Raw genomic sequence first — 27,670 nt, 5'->3', positions numbered from 1 at the left:
CAGGGAACCGTGTTCCTGCTTCTTCTCCCGAGGCACATATTCACACCTGCTAGAACTAGGGTGGAGCAGACGGAGGGCAAGCTGACAGAGGTCTGTTCATTTGCGCCACGTCTTTTTTTTTTTAGAAATGCTTATTTGGTTCATTGTGTAAAGAAGAAAAGGCCAATCAACTGCTACCCATTTGGAACCCAAATTCCTAATAGATCATCACCAGTTGTATTCATCACTCACATATTATACACCACTTTGACTTACACAACACAGTACTGTATCTGTATCCAATTTCTTTATCCACTTCATTTAAAAGGGTTTTTTGTCGATGCAGAAAGCAAAACTATCCCTCATTTGGAGTTGTGTTCATAGCCAGCAGTTGAATGGAAACCCAATATTGACTCTCTTTAAGTTTGGTTTTCTATCAGCTTCTGAGGGAAACAAACATTGCCGGTAATTTTGACAACACTCGATTCATAATACCACAAATGCAAGCGCTTTCATCACTTCAATCTCCTTTGTGTAACGTCATGAGGCAATAGATAGTGACATCAGACATTTATTTAAATGTAAAAGGTTAGTCATCTGGAGAAAAGTATTAAGAGTAGATTAAACTGAGCAGCTCAGGATTGATAGAATTGCCAGATAGCGTGTGTGAGCAGCACAAGAAAGTTGCTAAATCTTTACCTATTTGACAACACCGACAGCCTGTCCTTTCAAGCCTCCCCTAGAAATATCATAATGAACGTGAAGAGCAAACAAGGCTATTGTTAATACGCCAAGCTTTTAGTCTGACGAACAATGAGTGCACAGGCAGATGGATAGACGAAGGTAGCGCGTCCAATCATTGTCTTGGGATGAATACAATTGGAAGGGCTTATTACAGTCCTGCGACTGCCACTAGATCTTTTCTCATCATTTCTGTCGGTTCATCTTTAAGGGGGTGTGAGGGTTTGCCAGACAGAATGAGTTGGGAATCACTGCCTCGGAGGACCTTAGAAGAGAGCCTGCCGTTTTTTTACATTCTCATCTTTACACAGGTGACAGATCTCCGACGAAGGAATATGTGCACAGTATATCTTCATGTTCTCCAATGATACAATCTATTTTCAACCCGAGATCCTGTTACAGCCGCACCGCGCTGACATTGCATCGTTTTACCGCCCGGCCCCAAATAGAACATCTGGCCTCAAGGACCCGAGAGTCATGTGATGACCCATCAGGCCGTCCCTGCAACTGATAACGGCTGCACCGAGGCATTGAGTTCATAACATTGTTTTGTATATTTATATATATATATACAAAAAGACAAAACACTCATTCAGGATGTCAAACAAAAGAATTTATTCTCAGTGGAAAGATGAGAGTGCTTGGTAGACCGTGACCAAAGAGGGAGCATTTATCAGTAAAGCTTGACGAGGTATCCAACGTTTTCCAGAATGTTCTCCCCTGGGTCCCTTTTGTGGTCAGCCACAGAATTCCTTCTCAACACATGATGATGGCAGAGGGTAAAAAGAGAAAGAAAAAACATCAAACAGCCACAGGTAGATTAGGTTTTTTTTTTCTTGCCTCCAAACATGCCGGTGTTCTGTGACTCAGTTTCTGTTGACGAAAAGTTCAGTCCGGTCAATTCCTCTGAGCCACTTTGACCTTTTTGCTTTCGCTCCACATAAAGGGTTCCTCATGCTGAGCGCTCACGGTGCATTCAGCGGAAATATGGCTTGGGAGCTGATGGGTTTTAGCCGTGTAAAAAAAATCACAGATGAACATGAACATGTGCCATTGGTGGTGTCATCAAACACTTCAAAACCAGCACGGAACATAATCAGGGGATGCAGTGTGAATGGGTCCAAAAGAAACAATGCCCAAAGGGGCATTTGAGTTTAAGTAAATAAAGGGTCTTGCCTTTAAGATGGCATTGCTAAAGACACTAGCTGGATTGTGCATTAGCTATTGGCCACTGAGGTGCAGTCAACCCAGTATCATGTAACTGTAAACCTACGGGGTCTCGTCTTAGATCGTCTACTCTGCATGCTATAAAACAGGGTTCACAATAGGTACACATTAGATTGCTATCAGTCTCTACATATTCAGTGCGTGCTACTTGGATGTGTGTTAATTTGTGACTCCTCCACGCTGCCATTTCGCCACAGTTAGCATTCAATCAGCATTTTGATGTGACACTCTCTAATTTTCCCTCCTGTGCTCATCAGTTGATGAAGGCTTGCTGATTCACCCGAGCTGGAAGCAACAAACCCGGTCTCTTTCTCTCTTAACATTTGTTTCACTGATAGGGAGAACCCAAAGGTTCGGCGCTGTGATCCTGGCTGATCCATCCACCTTTACTGCCACTCCCTTCTGTCCTTCCACCCCTCGAAGTCTCCTCCATTCCCTTCCTCGTTGCTACGCCTAATCCTCTACAGGCCCTACCATCTTCCATTTTAAGATCTTTCTGGTTAAACGTCTCCCGTCTCAATCTGGTGTGTGTATGCCTATGCCCTATGTGTATGTGTGTGTGTGTGTGTGTGTGTGTGTGTGTGTGTTTATCACAGTGCACTGAGGTCGTGGCAGGAGCGGGACTTCTGGCGGAGGATCTTGCTGCCCCGGTGGCGGCTCATCTCCCTGTAGCGGCCTCGATCCCGGTCCCGGTCTCTACCGTACGAGCGCGGTACCAAGCCCGACAGGAAGCGCTTGGCCCGGCTGGTTAGGCTCTCCCTGCGGCCAGCCCCGGACTCTCCGTCGGCCCAGCCGGGGCCCACGCAGTCACCCCTTGCAGTTCGAACTGCAGCCTCCAACAACTCGTTGGTACCATGGTCCAGTGAGGCTGAGAGCTCCATGTAGACGCAGTCGAACATCATGCTGCTGGATTGGGCCTCTGGTGAGAGAGAGAGAGAGAGAGAGGTTCATATTTCATGCTCTTGCTTGTTATCATTTGCGCACTATGATCCTATAAATAATAATGTAGGGGTAGGGAACAGTATTGGATACCTTTCAAGGTATAGAGCAAAATAACCAAGTAACCAGTAAGCTATCGAAACGTCTCCAGTCAAATGATGCAATTAACGTTTTTTGTTGCCCACAAAAAAGCTAGTAAATTAACCTTGAGGTTGGGATTGTTGTAATCCAGATGGCCTGTTTTCGGACAATGACCACTGTAGTTGAAAGGTCCCTCAGCAAAGAGCACTGCTACGTCAATGTTCAGTTAATACAAAAATCTATCAGGATAAGATTAAGGATTCAGGCTCTCCAGCTTCCAGCTGTTAAGGCCTCTCCACCCCCACACTTTCCAAACCAGCTCTCGTCTGGGAGGTCCACCTTCTAGCTGCTCGGTCTGAGCAGCTCAACAAAAAACAAAAGCAAAAGCAAAACCCTCTTGATCCGGCTTGCATGTTAGAGGATGAAAAACTGTTGCGTCCCCAAGAAACCCAACAGTTTGAAAGATCCCAGATGAATCCCTGTATTAAAGGACGGCGTGGACGTCGAGTTAACGTAGACTCGAGGAAAAACACAGACACAGACCCACACCCACTCGTCCCCCTCCACGGCACGGGGGTGTGGTGGTTCGTACTGTTGCCTCTCCGCGTTGAGGCTGCAGGTTCTCCCCGTGTCTGCGTGGGTTCTCTCCGGCTGCCGCAGTCCAAAGACATGCTCTGGGGATTAGACTGATTGGTAGGTGTGTGGGTGTGAGTGTTAATGGTTGTGTGTATCTGCGAATCCAGGGTGAACCCCGCCTCTCGCCCCACGTTGGATGGGATTAACTCCCCCCCGCGACCCTTTAAGAATACGTCGTACAGAAGATGACTGACTGATTATTAGTGTCGTTTTAGGGTGGCACCTGTTATTTATTTATTTTATTAATTGTCTTAGTGATTATTAATAACCTAGGCCTGACCTAGGCACCAGAGATACATCATGCTGTAAATGATAAACTTAAATAAATTCAGAGACTTGAGGTGCATAAACTCAAATCTCATGAGAAAAAAATCCTGTTTCTATCGGAATCGACAGTGCGCCTTATAATCCGGAGCGCTGTATATATGGATCGAGCTGACGGTCCGCTGCGAGGCGCCACCGTCTGTCCCAGCGCTGCCTCTCGGTGCAAGATGGACGAAAGCATTTGCCAAGAATGTTTTCATTAATCAAGAACGAAAGGGTTCAGAGATATTGTTAATATCCACATTAACGTTGGAACAACGTTACCATGGGAGTGAACGCTTAATAACGTTTGATTTAGCACAGCCCGATCTAGTGGATGCATAACGCAACCCCAGTCAAACGTTTTACTGCAGTATCTTCTATTCTATGCGCCTTATAATCCGGTGCGCCCTTTATAGGAAAATAGTTCTAAAATAGGCGATTCATTGAAGGTGCGTCTTATAATCCAGTGCGCCTTATAGTCGCGAAAATACGGTAATTATGTTGTTCACAAGGCACAGTATCTCATCAAAAAAGTCCTCTTCGTCCCTCGTCGAATGCACTTGGGCGATAAGGAAAGCTGGCAGATCATTCTGCAGCAAATGGGCTTCACTGTCGGCTCCAATGACATTATTTTCAAACTATATTTCTGATTTCTTTTATTGCCTCTGCAATACCCTCTCATATCCAGTATTTGAGTGCTCTTGAGCAGCTGTGTGCAGAAAATTGCTTTTACGGTTTATTATTTCTATTTGCGATCAAAGTTATATGGCATGAACTCAAAATGACTGCAGCAAGATGTTCAAGATGTTCATCACAATGTTCTTGCTTTAGACACGTTTCACTTGCAAATCTTGGTTTGTCAATGGAGTTTGCTCAGTTGTCGTGGAGATAGATATGTTGAATGGGTACGAAGAGCACACTGCAGCCCACAAAACGACAGTAAGAAGCTCAAGCTGTGCCTGAAAGTCATTTACTAAAAATATGCATTAAATGTTCCAGTGTTACACAGGTACAGCAAAAAATTGAAAGCGCCCGTGCCCCGGGTGTAACAATCCAGCCACAGAGCAGCTGTTCACCAGTAGCAATGTCATCTAATAGTGGGTGAGGTAAGTAAGAGGAAAAGACAAATCCCAAACCAGATCAACAGGGCTTATTCTAATACTTACGACAGATGATTAAATTGCACCAGATATTTATAACTTCTTAAAAGAATGTTTGGGAAATTGAATTGGAAAGAAGAGGGAACTAAGCGAAGAGAGGAAAGGTGAACAGAGGAGACAAGGAGAGGAAAAGATCAGAAGGAAGAGGGAAGACGAAGAGAGCAGGGGAGATTAAATAAGGAGAAAAGAGAGTCCAAGGAAAATAAACTGGGAAAGGAAAGGAGACAAGATCAAATGAGAGGACAAACAGAAAATAGGGGAGGAGTGGAGAAGAAATAAAGAGAAACAAAAGGAGAGTGAAGTCTAGGAAACACGAGGACAAGAAAGGAGGAAAGAAGTGTCAACAGAAAGGGCCTACAGGAAGTAAACGGGGAAAGTTCCCCCCAGAGGGGCAATAAAGTTACTGCGATGAAGAGAGGACACAAGGAGAAGAGGGCAGGAAACAAGGCAAGAAAAGGAGACGAGGGCGAACAGAATGAAACATGTGAGTCACAATGACTGTTGAAGGTGACACCGAAAGGGGAGGACAGGCAACATGGCAGATGAACAAGCAGCAGGAGGAGAGGAAGGAGACAGGAAGAGAGAGAGAGGAAGACAGAAAGAATGCTAACCAAGCAATTCAAGCCAGAGTGCATATTAAGCAAAAGGACACACCACGTACTCAACAAATGATAGATACATTGGCAGCGTGACAGTGTTTGTGTGCATTAAGGCTGGTTATTTGTAGCGAGCGGGGGGCAGTTGAGAGATAGCAGATAAAAGTGTCACAATAGGCCATAAATAGACAATAAGGCTTTGGCGGCCAGGCCCAGAGCAGGGAAAGCGTCAGGCTCACATATCACAAGGAGTACATGTGACCTGTCCATCAGGCGCCCTGGGAGCAGGGACAGAGCATTTCCATATTGCTGACCCCATTGCTGCCTCTGGGCTTTTTGATTTTTTTTAAGAGAGAATATGCTGAGTAAGGGCATTCCTCATTACTCATTCTTCACCTTCCTTCTTCCCCCACTCGTGTCATTAAAAATACCCCGAAAGACGGGGCCCAACGTGAGTCTACAACAAAGTGCACGCATTTTTACACTCGGTTTAACTTGAACAACCAAGCCAAACTAAACAAGAATTGACCTCAGGGCTGTTGACTTCCCGATACTTTTCTATTCTTGTACACTCTTATGTGAGAACATCTTGGTGACGGTTTTTGGATTTCTGTTAGTCTCAACCCTCGCCATAACATGCAGGATATTAATCCCAAACAATCCCAAAAGAGATTGTCGGATTGCAACAAAATACCAACAGGTTAAAACAATACAAATTCAGATTTTTTTTTACAGTACTTATCATATTTATATTTATATAAGATTATTAGGTTGTTATTGTTGACCATGTGCCACTTGACCTCGTAAAGCACCAATCATGTGGTATTCTTTTGGATAAAGTGCTGTAGGGATCTGCTCATTGAGAGTTTGGCCAGCAGAGGGCACTAAACCCCACTCGCCTCCACCAAATTGTCTTATGTCCGAGTTAGCGCGGCGGTGTAAGAGGGAACCATGTCGTTGCTGCTTCCAAGAACTAGGCCCATGAAGCTTGATCTCCTCCGGCCCTCAGACCAGCAGCAAAGGGGGAAGACGCCTCTTCAACACACGCAATTTGGTTTGTACGCTTGTTTCTAAGAGGGCAGGAAAAAATTTGCAAGATCTCATACCTGCGGAGGACAAAAGTCGCGACAAAGGAGGAGGTCGCCCCTGAGGATTTGCACAAAGGGAGACTGATCTCCGTAATCTGTAATTGGAATCGTGTTCCACTCTGCTGCGGTCACAGGGATTCCGTTAGCTGGAAGTTTATCTGTTAAAAGCGCAGCATTCACCATCATGTCTCAGTGTGGAAGAGTAAGAGTTTCTGTGTCCAACTGCTAAGATCTACTTTGCTTTGCCCCTTTCCTCTATCCCTTATTGTTTTACTAACAGACACGCACATATAGACTTACTTGTACACTGAGGTACGCTAGGACACACTCCAAGCGACACCTAAGCCATTTTGAGATCTGGGGCGGCCTCGCCAAGGTTCCGACTATTACCGTGGGTAGTTTCTAGCGCCATATTCAGTGAACTTAATTATGCGGATCAGTCCATCCGTAAGAATTATTATTTGGGAATAATCCTGCGAAAGGGTTTTCGTGTTTCATTGACTAGAAATCGGTTTGCATTGCAGGGAGTCACTTGAGTGGTATCACTTTAGTGGTATCATCAAAAGGCTTGAATGCTAAATAAGTAAAGTGAAGACTAACATTAATTTTCTGTGAGGAGTTTTCATTTTATCTAATGATTCAAAAGGCTGAGTTCACTTCTGGTCACTGGTCATTTCTGCAGATTACAGATGAGACGATACACCTTTAAAGCCACAGGTTGGGCACAAGTGGTTTAGGGAGGTTAGAAAGTTAGAAAATTCTGAATACTCAAAGAAAGATATTCCAAAAAGATGCAAATAGGTCTATAACCCCATCTCTTTTATAAAAAATATCCTCTAAAAACTGAAAGTGGTACTCGTGAAGACAGAAAAAACAGTGCATTCTTTGCACACACACCTACACACACACACACCGACACCTCGCGATCCCTTCTGAACCGAGACTCCCGTTCCCATTTACCAATCTCACACATTAGGTCTTCCCTCTGTCTCTCCTCTTGTCGTCCCTCTTTTCACAGTCCTCGCTGTCATCAGACTGATGGAGCGACACCAAGGCGTTCGCCCTGCCTATGTGTGTACAGGCGGTTGTGATCGGATGGCGAGTACAAACCAACATAAAGATAGTAAGAGCAGCGGCGTCCTGGAAGAGGAAGATAATCCTAGCAGGGATGTGCTGTGTGCCAAGCACCAAAGGGACACAGATGGAGCTCCTCCAGAGGATTAGATGGGGACAGATAGGGGGATGTTTGCAACTGCAGCAAAATATTTGTCTTTATATATTTTTTTGCAAACAAAATGTATAATGCAAGCATGCACTAACTGATGCAATGACTGAGGTTGAGTTGTTAAAGCCTTATACTTTGGGAACAAGGTCAAAATGTGCTGTCATCGTTTCATCCCACTGTGCATGTAAAGGCAGAATGAAACTAGGATGGGCTGCTACACGAACAGCACGCAAAAGTCTAACGTGCCTTTAGTCAGATCTCGTTTCATAAGCATCACTAACTAGAATCAGTACAACACCGTCTGTTTCTTCTTCAGTTCATCTGTTTTGCCAAAACCAGGCTTTATTGTTGCATGCCAAAATAAATGAAGCCGAAGAGCTCGCTGCTCAAACTAATTTTCATATATATTGCAGTTTGCATTGTTTATTGCAACATCCAACAAATTTGCCAAGTTTAATTTTTCTTTTTTGTTACATTAAATCAGAATGGCTGGTTTTAGGATTTCTTTAAAAAATACTAACAATAATGTACTAAAATTAAAAATGTAAAAACAAAATAGTCAACTTAATTCATTATTCATCACCTTCTTAAAGCAGCCAACTTTGGCAGCAGTTACAGCCTTTAGTAAACTAAATGTGGGTAACTGTGTATCCACTTTGCATAACTCGACATAGCTGGTAATGCGTATCTCATGTCTGTCAGTTTTACATAAAAATCTACAGTTTATCCTTAAAAATACAGGTGTATTTAACCTGACATGATCTCATACACTTGCATTACAGATGAAACTTAATTCATCAGGACTACTGCATGATTTGGCTCCGTCATAAGAGCCCCGCATGTAGAGGTTTGCGGCATCATTGTCAAAAAGCCAGGCTTTATTTTCACCACTTTGAAATAAAAGCTTTCTTCCCATAAGGAGTTTAAGCACTGAGCATTCATCCGTGGATATATTATACAGTGCAGAAATTGATTTTGCAGATAAAAGATAGATACCCCATGAGTCTTTTGAATGAAGATTGATGTGGGCCTGGAGGATCATTTGTGGTAAAATACCGGGGCAGACAGACAGATGAGTGGAGGCAGAGAAAAGAAAGAAATCAGGACAAAAAGAGGAGAATGTGTCTGTATGCGTTCATGTGCCACTCAGATATACACTCATACATACACATGACAAGGCAAGACAAGGACGTAAAAAGAAGTCTATCAGAAGAAGATTAAATATTCATTTCAAATATTTCTTGTGTTTTTCCTCTTTTGCATTATTCATCCGGCTATATTATTAAACACTGTAAATTGGCAGGTTGCATTAGCTGCAGCTAGTTAGCACTTTTTGGAAAATGGTTGAATAAAATTGTCTAATTGAATTGTCTTCAACTAAACCATTTCCCTTCATGCATTGAGGCGCTGCGTTAGGCTCAGCCTTGGTGATTTTTATGGATGTGCATAAAACAAAGTAGTTTGAAGTTGAATACGTTCATGTGAATTAAAAATGTTTTTCCATACTCACAAAGGCTCCTAATTATTACTTAACTGTGATGATTCGAAGGTTACAGCAAACTCAACTTGGATCTTTTTTACGACGTACTATACTATCCCTTTTAATGAAATCAAATTCTATATGATGATGTACTATACTATGACTTATTATGTGCCAATGATAATTGAAAGAAAGAAAGTAAATAGTAACGTAAGCTTTATACCGTTAATCTTCTGACATACATTTGATTTCACTTTTTTCTACAATCTAATTTCACTTTTTTGACTTACAGCCACTAGCGGTACTTACAGCATGTGTTTGACCATACGTATAGCATAATAGTAAAAATATTTCCTGAAAATGTACTACATTTACATTACTTTTCAGTAACACAATTACCTTTAAATAGAATTTTCTGACGTTCTATGGTATAATTTTTGTGGAGAAACCATCCTATGACTTTTTTTCACTATCACTAACTTCGAAACAACTACTTATTTTTCGTGAAAATTTTTACTGTGAGTTTTTTTACTTACTTTTTTCACGTCAAGTAGTGTCGGCTGATATTTTCAATCCACCGATGTGTCTCTTCGTTGTTTCAAAGCTCGTTGTTAATTCTAAAATGTTTTTTTTTAACTGCTAATCTGCTTCTTGCATTTTATGATGCAATGTTATTTTCAGACAATCTTTCATGAAACCTTTCTACTATTAAATTATTTTTGAAACTGAAAATCATTATAAAAACATCAATAGTATGATATAATATGATGGCAATGCTGTGTAATAAACCCGCCCACCATTCTGGGCCTCTCAGCGCTAGGACGAGTCCATAGCTTTGGTTGCTAAGCAATGATTGGACAATCCCTGTTCTTATCAGACAAATGGCCAGTTGCATGCACACTTCCCTTACCTTCTGAGCTGATTTCACGCGAGCGGACAAGGTCGCTCTTGTTGCCCACCAGGATGATTGGCATGTGTGGCTGCGACTCCCTGAGGAGGAGGCGGAGCTGGGCAGTGCGGTGGAAACTTCGCCTGTCAGTCACTGAGAAGACCAGGATGCACACATCACACTGTAGTGTGGAGAGCTCCTGTGGACACAAACACACACACACACACACACACACACACACACACACACACACACACACATTAATGATACACAGAGAGCTCCGATGACAGCTCAACAGGTGTGGGACCTCAGGTTATGCAAAATCCTTTCTGAGGCCATCAATAAATAACAGTTTGTCCTCTGACTAAATGTTCAAACTGATTTCTCCATGTGTCCCCATTTGGTTGATCTCCTGGAGCTGAAAGCTCATCTGTGCCAGGAAGGCCAGGAAGGCTTTTATATCGCTGTCCAATAAAAGGATGCAGAGACTGCTTTTCCCAACTGTACACAAGTCATGCTACACTTTGAATCTCCTAAACAGTGACCGTAACGACATCCCATCAGGGCTTTTTACCACACAGGCTCAATTAGTCCCAGTGGCTGTTGCACCAGCAGCTTTGAAAAACCTGGTCCGGGTTCCTCTTATAAGCTTCAGTGAAATGTTGAGTATAATTCAATCCCATTTTAGATTTAAGATCATGACAAAGATTTGAAATGATTTACTGTTTTTGTTCAGAAAATGGCCAACGAGTATTACTTTGTGGTCCCACCCATTCCCCTTAAAGACCATTAGTAAAACAACAGGTTAAATGTGTAGTCAATACTAAAGGCGTCGCTCGAGGGGACTAACCCACTGAAAATTGTACCCTCAATCCCATTTTATTGAATATTGAACCAACATTGAACAGGTCGGGAGAATCCATGACCCCAAATAAATGGTCTTAAATAAACGGTCGTTTGCTGTATGTGTGAATCGGCAACATTGACACATGATTAAAGAATATACAAAACTTCTCAAAGTCACTCAAATATGTTCCCACAGCGGTTGAACATCACATTTCCATCAGCTTGAGTCCAAGTGATTCCACTGTGTCTAAAACGTTGCATATAATGGCCCACATTACTATGCACAAACGTAACCTCGATCGTGACAGTTCTGATTCCGTTTGAAAAACAATGACTTTCAATCTTTGTAATGAAGCACAGACTGTATAAAATGCAAATGTTTCAACAAAGTATTTCTATTCACTGTTTATAGGGAAATACAAAGAAAAAAGTTTATATAACAGTCTTGAGCTCAGAAGATTTTTTCTTAACTTAACTTGAAACACAGCCAGAGGGTTGTTCAAATTCTATTAGAGCTTTTAATCCATAACTTTCCAATTGTGTTATTTTTGAAAACTGCAAATCGCTGACCTTTAGAACTGCAAACACAATCAAGTTGTACCACAACTGGAAATATGCCTCTAAAGCTGCTGACATAATCGATATGAAAACAGGTTATTTCCAGTAGATAACCCAATGGGCCCGCTGGTGTTGCACTGCGCTTGGTCTGTGTATGTGCGAGTGTGCGGAACCCGTGCCCTACATCCACAGCCCAAAAAGGAAAATCCCTGCTCTCCAGAGGGTTTCAAACGCCGGAAGAATTCACATGGCCTCAAGGGGCCAAGTAGTATGGGATCAGACCCCGGAGCAGGAAACTCAAGGGGAGCGCCTTGGCACTCGGTCTGTTTGACGGAGCACAGGAAGAGACAGGGAGCGGAGAAAGGAGGAGGGCACAGAGCCATCGGCGTGGAAGGCCACCTGTCACTGTCTGATTTAGGGATGAGGATGGAGAATGGAAACAACAAGCGAGACAGAGAGAGAAAGACACTAATCCTAGTAAATATAGGAGTACATCAGAGAGAGGACATCGACCAGGAGTGTGATGGAACACTTCAGAAGAGAAAATGAGACCAAGTAAATGCACCTCTTTATCAAATGGAGGCAGAACAACTCAGGACAGTGCCAACTCCCCCCCTCCATCTCCCCCTTTTTCTTTCTCTCGATTAAGCAGCTCCTCTGTGTTCACAGAGAGCAGGCCATCTGTCAATACCTACCCCCCCCCAGCACACACACACATGGACGAACACACAAAGACAAAAACAAGGCCCATGGAGTAATATTCAAATGCAAATACACACAGATCAGAACATTCAGGAAAATCTAACTGAAATCGATGTATAAACAGAACTCATCGGGCAGACTCATTTCACCTGAAATAGGTCTGCTTTGTGAGGTGTCACTTGATTGGCATCCTCTTTTACAATCACCAGCTTGCTACACTATCAGGCCAAAATAAAGTGGACACGTATCGGGGCAACATTCTCTTTGGTTCTAATTAAGGGAAGGTAATCTTAAAAGCCCTGGGAACATAATCATCAGGATCTCACGTAAACACAAGTTTTCAGTCACAGTGCAAAATGGTTTTGGGGCTATTTTACACAAGTGAGTTTTTTCTGTGATGCTTTGCCTCTGGTCACTGGTTCGACGTGGGTATATTAGCCCCATCTATACAGCACTTAATGTTACTTATCCTCTGAAAGATCGTCTCCAATAGAGATTTATATGCAATGTTCTGTTTTGGGCAGATCATATAACATTCAGACCCTGCTGTTAGCTGTCATTCTGTTAAACACCGTCCACTAGGACAGTCAGTAATGCCTTCAAACACCAATATTAACAGAGAAGGGCCTCTCTGTTCCAGCACAAAAAAGGGTCACGCAACCAAGCTTTCTAGGAGGACTTTTTCAACAATGTCCTGTTCTGTCTATCTGCCACATATTTTGATAAGTAAAGCATGTCTTATAGAGATCTATTATGACGTGTGCAGTGAGAAGCTACAGCAGAGATTCTCGAAGCTATCAACTGAGTTGTGGGGGGAAAACAGCCTTGATCATAACAATAAACTGTCATTTTTTATGTTTCACAAGCTTTTTACGGAGACAACACACATTACACACGCAGCATTAGCATGCACTCATAAACACACTCACACACGGTGCTACAACCGGACCTCACATCAGTAACAGTGAGGAAAACGAATCACATATCAGGCGTCATTTGCATAACACGCTGTGGCTGTGCCAGCACTCTAACTATTATTTCTATCAGCTGGGAAACAGGGCAGAAAACACACCATTTGGCCACATTTTGAGTGAGTACACGAGCACATGTGGGTGTTCATCCCTCATTATACAACATGCCCCCCACTGGCTGGGACACAGAACCTGAACCTTTGCAATCCATTGGCTCCCAAGCAATTTGCTTTGCAGAACAAGATACATGAGCAAAGCAGCTTAAGGTGCTTAACATGAGAAAAAAAGGTCAAACACATCACCACCTGCTTGCGCAAACATCACAGAGCGTACACACATGCACAGATAAATATGGGATGCTAATTCAACCATTTTACTTTAACAAAAGCAAATATATACTTGTGTGGACAGGTTTCTTTGGCTTGTGTTCCATCTGTCTCACTGCATGACAGGCCCAAATAAAAGAGCTGGGCGGACCAACAAAGAGGCAGGGGTGATGAATGAACAGAGGAAAAGGGAGACGGGGCAAAGGAAGGAGGAGGAGGAGGATGAGATGGAAGACCACCTCGCTCAAATCGCTAAGTCAAAATCAGACAATAGGAGGAGGAAGCTTATTGCAGATAGAATGCCAAGTTATTGGGTTTGTTATTTTTTCTCTCGCTTACTTTCTTCTGCATAGAGCCAACGCGTCCCTATGGGAGTTTAATACAGAAGCCATCTGGCCTGCACTGCCGAGGCCAAACACACATGCATGCACACAGACGTGCATGACGACTGCGTAAGGAAAGCCCCAATGACCATTAAGGGAACCATGTGACGAGTGTGGCATGCCATGAGCACACAGCACCCAACATACAGACGCACGTACACACACACACACAGGAGGGTAGTGTGGGTCCCTGCATGACCCAGATTCAAGCTTTAATATGACAGCATGTGGAGCCTGCAGCCTGCTAAAGTGGTCATTAGCAAATCCCTAAATCCCTACTGGGTTTTGTACTTGACCTTTGACTCTAAGATTTCCTTCCTGGACACAAGTACCGCCAATATCATTTTAAACAAAGTAAATTCACCTATTGCTCTCAGGTTCTTTCTACCAACCAACACCAAAAAGAGGATTGTTGTTTATCTGTTGGCTCGCCGCTCTTTGACAGTACATGTGAGTGACAGTTTTATCGAGGAGAATTGAGTCAAAAATGTTTGTGGGAAAGAAGTCATGCAATTATTAGTAGTCTGTGAAAAGTGCAAAGTGGCTACTTTGGGGGTACCGTCAGGGCAATTTAAATACAAAAAGTAGCAGGTAAACTAGCTTGCAAGTAAAGGGTCAGTTTATCATCACATCATATCTCAATGAACTCTTCTTAGGAAAATTACAGTAGACACAAAAGGATGGATTCAGACCTCAGTAGCTCCTTGGTATTATTGATTAAATTAAGACCTAGCTGAATTGTCAACTCAAACATGTACCGTCTGTCTTAAATCAATTAAAGCTTTCCACTAGTTTCACAGCCTTTAAATGTCTGTATTTCTTTTCACAGTATTCCGCACGGACAAATGGAGCACAGTAGCTCCCAGCAGAGACCAAAACAAAAAAAGGTATAATAGCTTATGGGGATTAGGACAAGAAAGAAGAAACTGTGAATAGTCCAGAATGACTTTCATAACTGGCTTTGAAGAGAAACCCCTGGAGACAACACCCAAATCTGTCTGTGTGCCAAGAACTAGATGGTGGAACAATGTTTTTCTTCCTTCCTAATCGAGCCAAGGAATGTGGTCAAGCAGCAATTATCCTCTTCCAAATTACTTCCTGCTTTAACATAATAAACAATTCTGTCTTCAGGGGGCAGCAGCAAATTATCCTCACTGCACACTGACGTAAACACACAGACACATACATTTCTACAGGCTGCACCTCCTGCTTGTCTTTGATATGTTTTTTTTTTATTCCTAGGCAGAATAACTGTTCACACATGCAGACACTGAGGCATATAAACACATATTTGAGTCAAAAAGGGTGAGCGGGACTCCATATCCCACTGGCTTCCCCGACATACAGACACCAGTTGGCAGCTTGAGAAAAACATTACACATCCAACGTCAGTCTAAAGGTGAACGGCAGCATGCGCCGGTTAGGTCAAGGCCAAGTATGCCAGTGTTTCTATTTCGGGCACCCGGATGACTTATTTAAACCATCCAACCCCACGTGACGTCGACAACACTCACAACATCCCAGCGTCTGGCTGAGCAGACTCTCAGCCTTCTGTGCGTCTGCAGGCTGGTGCGTTTCACACACTTGACCATGCACAAACACACGTGTGTCTGTCAGCAGAGTCCGTGTGCTATATGCTCCTGTACTCGCGGCGAGCTCTTCTTTTGATTTGTTGCAGACCGCTGCTGTTGTGCACTGCAGCGAGGAAGACTTCACCACCAGGTTGATACGTCCCGTATCAATCAGCTGTGCATCACGCCACGTGAACAATAGAAGGGCAATCAATGTGTACTAATAAAAGTTTTTCCATCTTATTTTTGCAGTTTGTATTGCAAGGCGATGACCAGGCGCGTTCAGCAGATGCTCACTGTTCTAGCGTTTAGCAGCCTTATGCTTGGATGAGGGATGAGTTCAGTTGTCTATGTGCTTGTGGTATGTGTGTGTGGATCACTCGGGTGTAGGTTGTGATACCCCATGGAGAACACTTGCAGCCCAGCCTCATGGGACTAGCGGCTAGTGCCAGTTTCTGGCCACAACGTGTGGTGGGCAGCTGGACAACATCTGTCTGCACATTCCACTCTGCAGGTGCAAACCTCTAGGTCGGTATGTGTATATGTGCGGCTTTTTTCAATGGGCATCGCCACAAAAAAAAGCAGAGTAACATAGGCATGATTTGCCAAATGATTTGGGACGCAGTCCAGTCCTCTCCGGCTCGCCCTATTCCTGACGGCCTTGGAGTCATTCCAAGCTTCCTCCTGGCCCGGGTCTGTTGCTTCAACCTCAATGCTCTGCCTCGTATTAACACACTCAGAATACTACACGTAATTAACTCAAGATTTATTCAGCACAGAAAAGAGCCGGTGCAGAGAGGCGAGCAAGCGCTACAAAAAATAAAATGGATAAAAAAGGGACAGAGTGAATGGGCAGTGAGATTAGCAGTTGTTGACAGCTGTGAGAAGGAAGTGCAACAAAACTGGGGCGAGAACGGGTGCAGAGGGCTTACAGAAACGCGAGGAAGCAAAGAAATGATGTGGCTTTCAGCGGAGTCCACGATCAACCCTACCCTCTAATTAGTGCTCAACCGTATCATCACTTTATTAATAGGTTTTAATGAGTGCATGCTTTTTGATTTCTCTCAGTGTGACAAGGAGCTTTCTGGTTATTATTATGTTCTCTGCCTGCTGCAAATCCAAATCTTTGTGGCTCCAAAGCCACAGGGCCACAGGGTGGTATTTACTCACTCACACGGCTACGGTCAGTGGATGGAGCAATTTAAGCTCAGGCCAACATGTTCTGGTTAACCATAGTTTGGAACTGAAACAAGCAGGGTTATTGTGAGAGTGATTTCCACTTTTCCAAATGGGTGAACTTAAGTACAGTGGGCACAGCTGCTACTGTAGGATTCCCTGCAGCACAAACACACACATAAAAGCTACAGATTACACGCACGCTGACTTTACACTCGAATACACACAATCATTTGCCCATGAGAGAAATCGAACCTTGGCCCTTTCCAACGACCAACGAATGTCGAACCAGAAGCAGTTATTGGTAGCTTGCAGAGAAGGTACACCGAGTGTAAAATGAGACTAAATTTTCCTACAATAAGAAGACAGAGGGACTGAGGTGTGAAGCTGAGGGTCAGTAACTCACCTGTTTCCAGTTGTCAAAAATAATGAGTTTGCTGTCCTCGTCGTCGATGGTCACTGAGCACTCATAGCCCTCACCTGCAAGCAAATAGCCATGTCACACACATCAGCACACAGAGAGTGACGGCAAACATAACACTGCCGTTAAATAGGGGGGTACAATATATGTATATAATAAAATTCTAAAATATGATATCAAGGATTGTGGAGTTTAAATCTTTTGTGATATTGATTAAATAGAAAAGGTTCACCTGCTGCCTGAAACCTGGGTCCTATCTAAGACACCTAGAAGCAGTTTAATGTTTAAATGGGTTTAAGCAGCCATGTGTGGAATGTGGAACTGCAACCAAATTCAGACATCTGCTCCCTATCTTATTAAGGACATTCATTTCTAAACTAGAGTTTCACGGAAATCAACATGGTTCTATTCGTCGACCCTTTCAGATGTCCCTAACCTTTAATGGTCACTCATGCATATGTAAATAGTTGCTGCTCAACTACTTTAACATACATTTAGTGAAATATTGTGCTTTCAGTGTATGTGGGATTAACTCTCAGAGTCATCTATGGCATCTGCAATCTTATTAATGAACAGCTGTTAATGACGTGTCTCGGGATGTTTTATCTTTGATTACACACACAATGCTGGTGAATAGGATCAGTTGGTCATTAGTTGTGGCTTTTCATGGGATTTGTTGACAATAGCAACCATTTAGACGTACAAAGGCATACATTAGTATTGTTTCTGCAAAGAGAATCTCTCATTACAAAGTAGAAAAGGTAAAACCTTAAAAATGATTGTTGACCATTTGATTCAATTGATAAATGTAAAATGAACTACCTATAAAAATAAACTACCTATAATTGCAGTGGAGCTTCTAAAATACAAAGAAACCCATAACAGCTGGAAATAGATACAACACAGCAAATCCCTTGGTGTTAATAAGGTCTCGCTATATTTTACCAGTAATTACTTTGTGAGGACACGTATTGATTAGTGAGGTGTTAACCCACTCACGGGGCTGCTAGAGCATCTGGTGAAAACCGTTATAAAAGCAGTAATTAAATACGTGTTGATTAGTTTATTTTTAGTTAAATTTCATGTTTTACACTTTGCAATTTTGACGTGTAGTTTATAGAATAATTTAGCACTTTTTAATTTTTTTTGCAATGCACAAGTTTCTTGGAAGGAAGTAGTTTTCCTATCCATTCATGATGAATGAGCCCAAGTGTACAACATGGGTAGTAATGAATACTGTATGTCGTGAGTCACGGCCAAGTCAGGTTTATGCATGAGGGGGGGTTGTCTCTCAGTGACACTGACTCACCGTTAGGCAGGTTGAGGACCAGGGACGATTACTCTCTGCACTGAGATTTATAACAGACGGACATCGTAGCTAACATTGTCTGTTTTTAGAAGCTTCAACGGTAAATACTACTCAAAGGGAAACAGCTAGCAGCTTGTTATATTAGCTTAGCATAAAGACTGTAAAAAGGGCGGAATCAGCTGATCCCAGCTCTGCAACCAGTAGCCATCACATAAACCCTCGGTAGAATATCTATTTTTTGTTCGATTAGCCAGTCCAGTCTTTATGCTAAGCTAGGCTAGCCAATTACCTCCAGGATCATGTCCAGGGCCGGGTCTAGGCAGGGGCAAGAGGGGGCCTGGCCCCCTCAAATAAATGTTGTGCCCCCTCAAACTAGGTGCTGGAGCTAGGTGCTAGAGCACAATGCCCCCTCAAGATTTGTGGCTGCCCCCTCATACATTCCTGTCTAGACCCGGCCCTGATCATGTCTAGCCTGAAGTCATCAGATTGGTATCAATCTGTTCACCTCACTTTTGACATGGAATTGTCACCGTTTTTGCTTAAGCTAACAGTGTCTGAGTGAAGCTTTTCTAAGTAATCCTTTGGATAGATTTAAATAGGTTTGCTAGGTGTGCACACACAGAAACAAAATCCATCAATCCCCATCCAAGTCTTTACCACATGCTTGCGTCTCAGAGTCTATAGAGAGGGATCTGTCCGATTGCCCGGCCAGAGATAAGGCTAGCGACGACTTGCCCACGCCGTTCTGTCCCAGTAGCACTATCTTCAAAGCTCCGCCGTGGCTGTGGTAAGCCGACTGGGCGGCTGCCGATTGGCCGCCGGATTCATCCCGAGACACACCTGTGCCACTGATAGGCAACGTGGCCGGCTCCTGCATGCCCGGGATCCAATCACAGTCCTCTGATACGGCCTCTTCCCTGCGCAGCTGGTGTTTGAGAGGCAGGGGCGTGCTTCCCCGCCGCAGGGGGGGCGCCGTGGTGAGAAACATACTGTACTAGGATCACATTGAGACAGAAAACCAAAAGACAGTTGTGTAAGTTTAGGACATTTCTTACAAATAGTACATTTGCAGTAAGGCTGACTTTTCTGGTAAATGTTCTCACCGAGGGTAAGGTATTGCCACTGTTTTAGCCTATGTGGGTAAAGAGGAGGGAGGTGATACCTCTGGAGGTGAGTCAGACAAGTGGCAGTGTGAGAGGCAGAAGAAGAAGAGGCAGAGTGTGGTAAAGGGAACCTACGAGAAGAGGAGGAAGATGGGGTGGGGCAGGAGAGAGGGAGGGAGAGAGGGAGGGCAGGACGAGCTACTGAAAGACTGACAGAAGATAAGAAGATCCTAAAGGACAGCAAGTTGAAAAAGCCCTCACAGAGAGCGAGAAGGCGGAGGAGGACAAAGAGAGAGAGGGACGGGACAGGGACGGAGGGGAAGAGGCCATAGCTGTAAGGTGACTCTAAAGGGTGTATATAGTGACCCTCCCTATAGTGACCTGCGTTACTTCACACAGAAATGGGTCCGACACATCGGCAACGTTTTGGTCTCCACGAAAAAAAAAGGGGAAGGTGTCTGGGCTTTTCTCTGGGACAACAGTTTGGCTGAGAAAAGTGTCCACGTGCATGTGCATAAGAGTGTGTGTTTGCAGCAACAGCAGGTCAACCGTAAGACAACCCTCATCCATATTAATCAGCAATTAATCTAGCTCCAGCGCTCATGGGCTTTCACGCAATACTGCCTGCCTGTGGCAACGCTCAGTACAGTATTGGCACTTAATTAAAGGGTATTGACACAGTGACAGGAGCTTACCAGGGTAAATGCAAACCAATTCAGCACGACCACAGGGAAATTCTCCCAAATATAACTAGCCTGATTGAAGACGTGTCTCTGACACTGTGTCCCCCCTCAACTGACGGGTTGTAGAAATGTAATATGCAATATGGTGTTGTGTATTGTTTGATTTATCTACAGTACAGAATAAAAAGCTGTAGTATAGTGCAGTATGAGAAATGATATTGTGTAGAATAGTATAGTAAAGTATGTAGTACAGTAATGTATTATGTAATATAGTGGTGTACAATCAATACCGAAGTTAAGTTTAATACAGGATAATACAAAAAGTCCACTGCATAATAGTATGGTTTCAGTGTAGTTTTACTACAGAACAGTAGAGCAATGAATGTGTCTACGTGCAGTTGGGGTGCAGCTACCTGTGAAAGTCACGTGCTCTTACACACACACACACACACACACACGCAGACACACGCACGCATGCTTGCGTAGCTCAATTAAGGTAATTGAACGAGTCAATCAATTAAGCATGGGCTTTGTGGTTAGCGGGGCTCGGGGGACTGTGTCTGCGGGCTAAGGCAGCGTGTCAGGGGTTAATCTCCTTCTCTCTCCAGCCTGTGGAGAAACTGGGGCAAACAACAGTGCGATACTAGAGGAATACTACTGGCAATGTTTTCATCCTTCCCGTCGTTACAGCCCAATTACGCTGTCGGCTGCTTCTTGTTTTCCCGCTGAAACCCAGGGTTATTTCTGGTGTAGTTCGATTCTTCCAAAGAAGCCAATGTTTGTAAGGCTCGTTATAATTCACATTGTTATTAAAAATACATAGAGCGCGAAAATACCATGAAGATAACGTTAAAGTCGCTACTGAGTAGCACAGACAAGCCGGGAGTCTCTAAAATAATGCCGGTAAAGCAAAGGAAAAAATGCAAAAAATTGCAAAGTGACTTCCGACGTACAGACTTGTTGTGTCCGGCACAGAGCGTGCTGGATAAATCATCAATAAGTATATATCGTGTTATCCTCTAAGACGCACTAGAGCGTGTGTCCGTGCCCCCACCTGGTGCGTGCGCGTGCAGTCTAGGCTATTGTGCAGAGCGCACGAGCTGGGGATGGTGGTGGGGGGAGGGAGGCTTTGCCTTACCTGGTCCGCCATGGTTGTCAAAAAGTCTTCTCTTTGTGGAACAGGTGATGTCGTTAAAAACCGCCTCAGCTCGTCTGCGCCGCGCGCGGAGCCGGCATCGCGTTCACAGCGGCGGTGACAGGCGGCGCACGCGAGAGACGCGCCACGGCTCGTTCAACATCGTGTTATTCTTCCCACTCCCTTGCGTGCAAAATCCGCCCGTGGTGACCGGAAAGCAGAGGGTGGAAGTCTGCGGCCGGAGGAGCGGGAAAAAGAGGCTACACCTGCGTCTCCGGACGGAATGAGAGGCGAGTTCTTGTGTGAAGCGGCACGGCGCTCCCCCTCCTGTCACCTCGGCGTGCCAACAGCCACTGGGCTCCCCTCCCCACCTCCAGTTAATACCTGCATCCCTCTCCCTCTCTCCCCCCCTCGCTCACCCTCCCTCCCTTCATCTGTTGTATGTATGGGGGGGGAAGGGTCTTCCCTCAGTGAGAGGGATCTTCCTAAGGGTCAAGCCTCTCACCGGACACGGCTTTTCCCGTTTTCAGGTTGGACCGGAGGTTCACCTTTCTTTGTCGTTGTGGGGGACGCGGCCGCCAGGTGGCGCCAGAGAAATGTAGCTTCTGGATAACCATTGGTTATTTTTCTTATTCTGGTCCCATTACCCGAATTGACCGGGAAGAGATTCCATTGGGATTTAAAAGAGCAGCCCACTGAGTTTACTCGTGATGAGAGGACTTCTAATCCCTTTCACAAAGCGGTCATGTAATGTCTAGTGGGAGAGCTGAAGTCAGGGAAACAACAGAAAAATAAACCTGATGATATTATCAGTTCAGTCTATATCAGATTGGGTTTTATTGAGCAGAAACATGAATGAGTTTCATTATGGGGGGTCAACCTAAGATATATGTGCACATTTTGACCATTCTTTCTTTTTTCGTAAGTCCCTTAAATGAAGTAAAGGGCATTGAGGTGCATCGCCCCTCAATTTCAAATGAGCCAGTGCCATAGGTTTATAGAAATACTCAAATAATCATCCATCAGAAGATAAACATCTCTTCACTGATTTGACTCTAGTACACATATGTCAAACATACTGCCCGTCGGAGTGCGTACGTCTGGGGGTCTGGGGATGTCTGGGGATGGTGGTGGGGGGAGGGAGAACCGTCAGTCAGCGAACCGTCAGCCGTACCGATCGTCAGTGGCCCGCGTTTGGTCAAAGTGGGCAGTATCTGGCCCGAACCTGAAATGAGTTTGACACCCCTGCTCATCTCAATTTCCCTCTCTCCTCTTATTTTCTGTCTGTCTAATAAAGGCCAAATGGAAACCAATGAATGATGACGGGAACTGATGTTTTGTGGCCATTAGCTGCAAAGATGACCCTCCTCTAATACTGTGTTGAAAATAACTGGCACGCTCAGTGGAAAATACAATGGTTCAATTTTTCTTGAGAACCGATAAAACCGGCGCACAGGATCATATCCAAATATGTGAGAAATAAAATCAGCTTCCCATAACACGTGAAATCCCATTTTGTCCTAGACTAGCTTCTTTGGTCCAATCGGACACCAATAAACTACGTGCAATTCCATCCATCTTCAAGCCGCTTATCCTGCACACATGGTCGCACACAGAGTCCATCCCAGCCAACTTCGGGCGAGAGACAGGGTACACCCTGGATCGGTCACCAGCCAATCAACAACAATTCACACTCACATCCACGGGTAATTTAGAGTTCCCAATCAACCTAATCCCCAGAGCAGGTCTTTGGACTGTGGGAGGAAACCGGAGAACCAGAGAGAACCCACGCAGACACAATGAGAACACGCAGACTCCACACAGAGAGGCCGCTGGGTGGAGTTGAACCTAGGACCTTCGTGCTGTAAGGCAACAGTGCTAACCACCACACCTACGTGCAATTGACGGTGAAAAAATCCTTCTGTTCTGAAGAGTGGCCCAGGTTGCTGAGGGGAACAGAGAATCCGTCATGCTGCATGGTCAGAGGCTCATTTAATGACTGCTAATCAACTAGTGCTTGTTTTAACAGTATTCATATTACTTTTTATTAAACAGACCCTCCATGTGGGATTCAAAACGTGTTCAATGACAGTAAATGACCCGACATCCCCTGTGAGCCATTAAGGGATGAGGATTTGCTCTTGCTGTCACACTCAAACAATCAATACCGCTCCAAAATTCTCATCTAGATGGCGAGAAGTCCACTCCGTCCAATGACCATCCCCCGAATGCCCTTGCATATTAGTTTGCCCTCTCACTTACAGCCCATTCCGCTCTCCGCTCTTCTTCGCTGGCTGATCTCATTGTGTCTCTTCAAAAGGAGCCCGCGGACAAGCGAGGGGCTCAGTGAACGTGAAGGATTCTCTCGATGGGCCCGCCGCGCGTGACTTATATTCTTAGCTTTCACTAATCTGCAGACGTAATTAACACTCATCAGGACATCAGAGCGCCCCGGTGCCTTGCACTGTGCGAGAGGATCACAGCGCAGACCGATGACGAAGATAAGTGCTCTCATTAGCCACCAAGACGGTATCGACGCCAAAGCTGCCTGCTCCTCCCCAAAGGAAACTCTGTCACCAGGAAGTGCCGCGGTGCCGTCTGGGGGATGTCACGAGGTGCAATTTATAGCCGTCAATAAGATGACCACGCCAAGGTCAGAGAGTGCCTCATGTATTTATCATGGTAACATGACCCCCATTCACTTCAAGTGAATTGGATGTTTTATCCAATTAAATGAACGAATGAAGGATGACTATTTTTTTACCGTGGTGCATGTGTGGTGGTCTTAGACATCAATTTATTGCACATTTCAAGTACAAGTACTTTAATGAAAATGAAGACTGGAGGACAGTGCCAAGAAAAAGTCTGGCAAACAGGCCATGAAACAGCAATTTATTGTTTGAACATTTGTAGCTTTTCTTTTTAGGATTTAAAACATTTCATTAAACAATATATAACAAGTTCATTAGTGAACTGAAAGTTAGCTGAGCTTAGCAGAAAAACAGCAAGCGCAACAGTCGGCTGGCCGTAGCCTCATATTTGGAAGACTTGAGAGTAAATGTTGACCGTCTAACTCTCAGTAAGAAGTTAAGAAGCGCGTTGGCTTTAAATGGGTGTGTTTACGATTTTAAAAATCAATCAATTTGCATCTTTGATCTTCAGCTAAAATGAGCTCAACTTGACAATAAATGAAGATGAGTGCTTCACACATCTCAATATGAATAGCTCGAAAACCCCAAATGCAATTACTCGTCCTCGGCCGACTTGTCAAAGACAGCAGAAGGATGTTATGCCCTTTACATTATGAAATTAAGCCGAGCTGATGGACTCCAATTGGGGAGAAGTCGTTTCCCCATGCTGATGTTCTCATGCGATCCTTTGTGTCAAATCCCTGTTTAAAAGGCACTTCTCCGCATTTAAGTGCAGAGCAAAAGAAGAAGGCTTCCATTTCACCCTTCAGTAAGACAGAGAGGCCCCTTTCCACGAGGATATTCAGATTACATTAGTAAGTAATGCGTTAGTAACATGTCTACATGGCTGCATTACTTGTCCAAGAGCCACAGCTCTTTTTGTGTTGTGCTGATTCCATATGTCACTTATCAGATGCTCTTTTTATTGCCACTTGGGGATGGTTGTTTCAGGGCTCCATGGGGATTTATGTTTGATTGGAGGGTTTCTGTCGGCCAATGTGACCTCTGCAGATGACCTCTGAACATAGCAGGTTCATGTCCCACGTCGCTTGGAGTTCAGTTACTTCTAAACGGTGACGTGTGCTTTGATATTAACCAAAAGCTGTTTGTGAATTCAGTCCAAATTCTCTCCCAACTCGTTGCTGGAGGCTCTGGGGTCAGATTAGACTCACAAATGCAAACATTTGTATGTATTTGTGTGTGGATTTGTATGTATTTAATTGTGGATTGCACTGCATTTGTTTGTGGAAAGCTCCATATTTTTCTGTGGGTTTTTTGAGACCCCCCGTTTTTTTTTTCAAAATGGACCTTTCAACATTGCGGTATTTTTGTACAAGCGTTAGCTAACTGCTTTGCAATGTAATGCAAACAGACAACTTGGGATCATAGGCTAATGTTAACTTAGTCACTATACAATCATTTTTATTAACTTCACACAACATAGCAATTTGCTTGGAAACAGCGTGCTTGTTTGAACATATTAATTAGAACATGAATTTAATAATAAACCAAAATAAGTTAAAAAACACAACTAGATTATGTTAATGAGTTCAAAGATTGATCGCCTGTGAAGTAACCCTTTGGTTCGACGTTAGATGATTTTAGCCAGATCAAGTGATCATTAACGTTGGAGTGAATAAATTAGCCTTTTTAAAGACTTGTCATTTTGGGAGCAGTTAACACACATTTCAGATCCCTTTTTGTCAGGTTTATTTATTTATTCCTCCCCTAGGAATCAGTGGGGCTGACATCCTTCACAGATTGCATGATAGACTGGAACACACCTGGGAGGCAACCTCTTGATGTTAAAGGGCTTCAGCTTGCATGCCGTCAAGATTTAGTTTTACTAAGTGCTCTACATGACACAGTGGCTGTAGGAAAACATAAACTGTCTGTATTTGTTTACTTAAAGCTTATTATTTTAGAGAATTTAGTTTTTTTAATGGTGAAAAGATTGAGAGAGATATATGGTGACGAGGTATATATATATATACATGCCTTTCTTGCATACAAGTTGTACATAAAAAAAGACATTTAAAAATACAAAACAATGTACTGCTTCACTGTGGTCATTGTTCGGGTTTAACTGTATTGGTATTGATTCATTTATAAATAAATAAATGTAAATCCTTCTATGCGCATTTGTGAATCTTTGCATTTGCACTTCTTGGAGCCTCATACTGTCTTGAAGGTGAGTTGCTGAGTAACTCTGGCGTTGCGATGGCGGATATAAACCTTGTGTTTTTATGGCAGGTAATGCATTCTGTTTATGATCCATCTGAGAGTCTCACAAACTGTTGCCTAGAGCCTTTTTCACATTTACTGTCATCTTAAACCAGCAAAAAGGATGTGGCTATGACTGCACAAGCACCCAAACAAACACACTTTTATTTGTGTACAAAGCTTATTTTGACTCATGCAATTGGACACATTGAGTGTTTCTTGTGGGCTGCAACCTACGGTGGAGCAATGGCATGGGGGAAAACTCCTCTTAGTACAAATAAATGCCATGGCATGGAAGTCTATGAAATAGAAATCTAATTCTCACATGATTTATTCCCCCTGTAAAGATTGTGAACATTTCAAGTCGGAATCATGACCATTTAGTAGATTATAGTCCCATTTAGAGGAGAAATAAGAAGGGTATTCTTGAGGGTGGGGCTACCTTGTGATTAACAGGTTGTCTTTGCTACCAGAGACATAAAAGGTGTCACTTTTTTGCAGGCCAAATGTGGTCACTTCCGCAGAAAAACACAAAGGGGATGGCCAAAATCCAAAATGGCGAGTGTGTCACGGGGATGTGAGCGCGGCCATGTGAGTTCTAACTTTCCTGAGTCAGCCTGTGTGTCGGTGTTTGGCGAGTGGGTGAGTGTGCGGGAGGCTCGGGGTGTGACAGGCTTGCGAGCGGAGCAGGAGCAATACGCCAGCGCTGCACAGGGGTTTTTCCCAAGTGCTTATGTAAGAAGGAAGGCATCAGAGCCCGCAGCTGACGCACGGCCGGACGCGACAGCAGAAAGTAGAGCGGCGGGTTCCAGCACGGCGCCAGGCACACCAGCAAAATGGCCCCCAGGGACGCCACCTCCCACAGCAAGGACACCTTTGTCTCGCTCTCTTCACCCGGCGAGGCAGAAGTGGACGAGAGATGTGACGCCATTGAAGATGGGTCACGCCCCGGCACACTAACGGGGGAAGCTGCCGAGCAAACATCGGGGGACATGACGTTGAAAAACTCGAGCGCATAATACGGCAGCCAGCTGAGCGCAAACACCAGCGTTGAAGCGATCAGCAGAGCGGTGGCCTTCCGGTTGCGCCGGTCGGCGGTCGGGGGGCCTCTGCACCCGTGGAGGTGAGAGATGATGAGGCCACAGTTGACGGCGATGCAGAGGAGAGGGGCCAAGTAATAACCCAGGAAAGCGGGAACCAGGAAGGACAGCCACTCGTCGCGACTC

General features: G+C 44.1%; 1 protein-coding gene across 1 annotated transcript; it reads right to left on the bottom strand.

Moving 5' to 3' along the window:
- Window positions 1–1,311: 1,311 nt before the first annotated feature.
- On the bottom strand, window positions 1,312–22,113 carry rem2 (RAS (RAD and GEM)-like GTP binding 2). The gene is made up of 5 exons (XM_037459017.2): window positions 21,535–22,113; window positions 19,268–19,604; window positions 17,287–17,360; window positions 10,369–10,546; window positions 1,312–2,866 (listed from the first exon to the last, which is right to left on the bottom strand). Exons 1-5 carry the CDS (start codon window positions 21,544–21,546, stop codon window positions 2,538–2,540), a joined length of 930 nt encoding a protein of 309 aa, XP_037314914.1. The 5' UTR covers window positions 21,547–22,113; the 3' UTR covers window positions 1,312–2,537.
- Window positions 22,114–27,670: the final 5,557 nt, after the last annotated feature.

Source organism: Pungitius pungitius, chromosome 15, assembly GCF_949316345.1.
Source record: "Pungitius pungitius chromosome 15, fPunPun2.1, whole genome shotgun sequence".
NCBI classification, from domain to species: Eukaryota; Metazoa; Chordata; class Actinopteri; order Perciformes; family Gasterosteidae; genus Pungitius; species Pungitius pungitius.
Note: the sequence above shows the minus strand (reverse complement) of the source record. Positions and strands in the feature narration are given on the sequence as shown.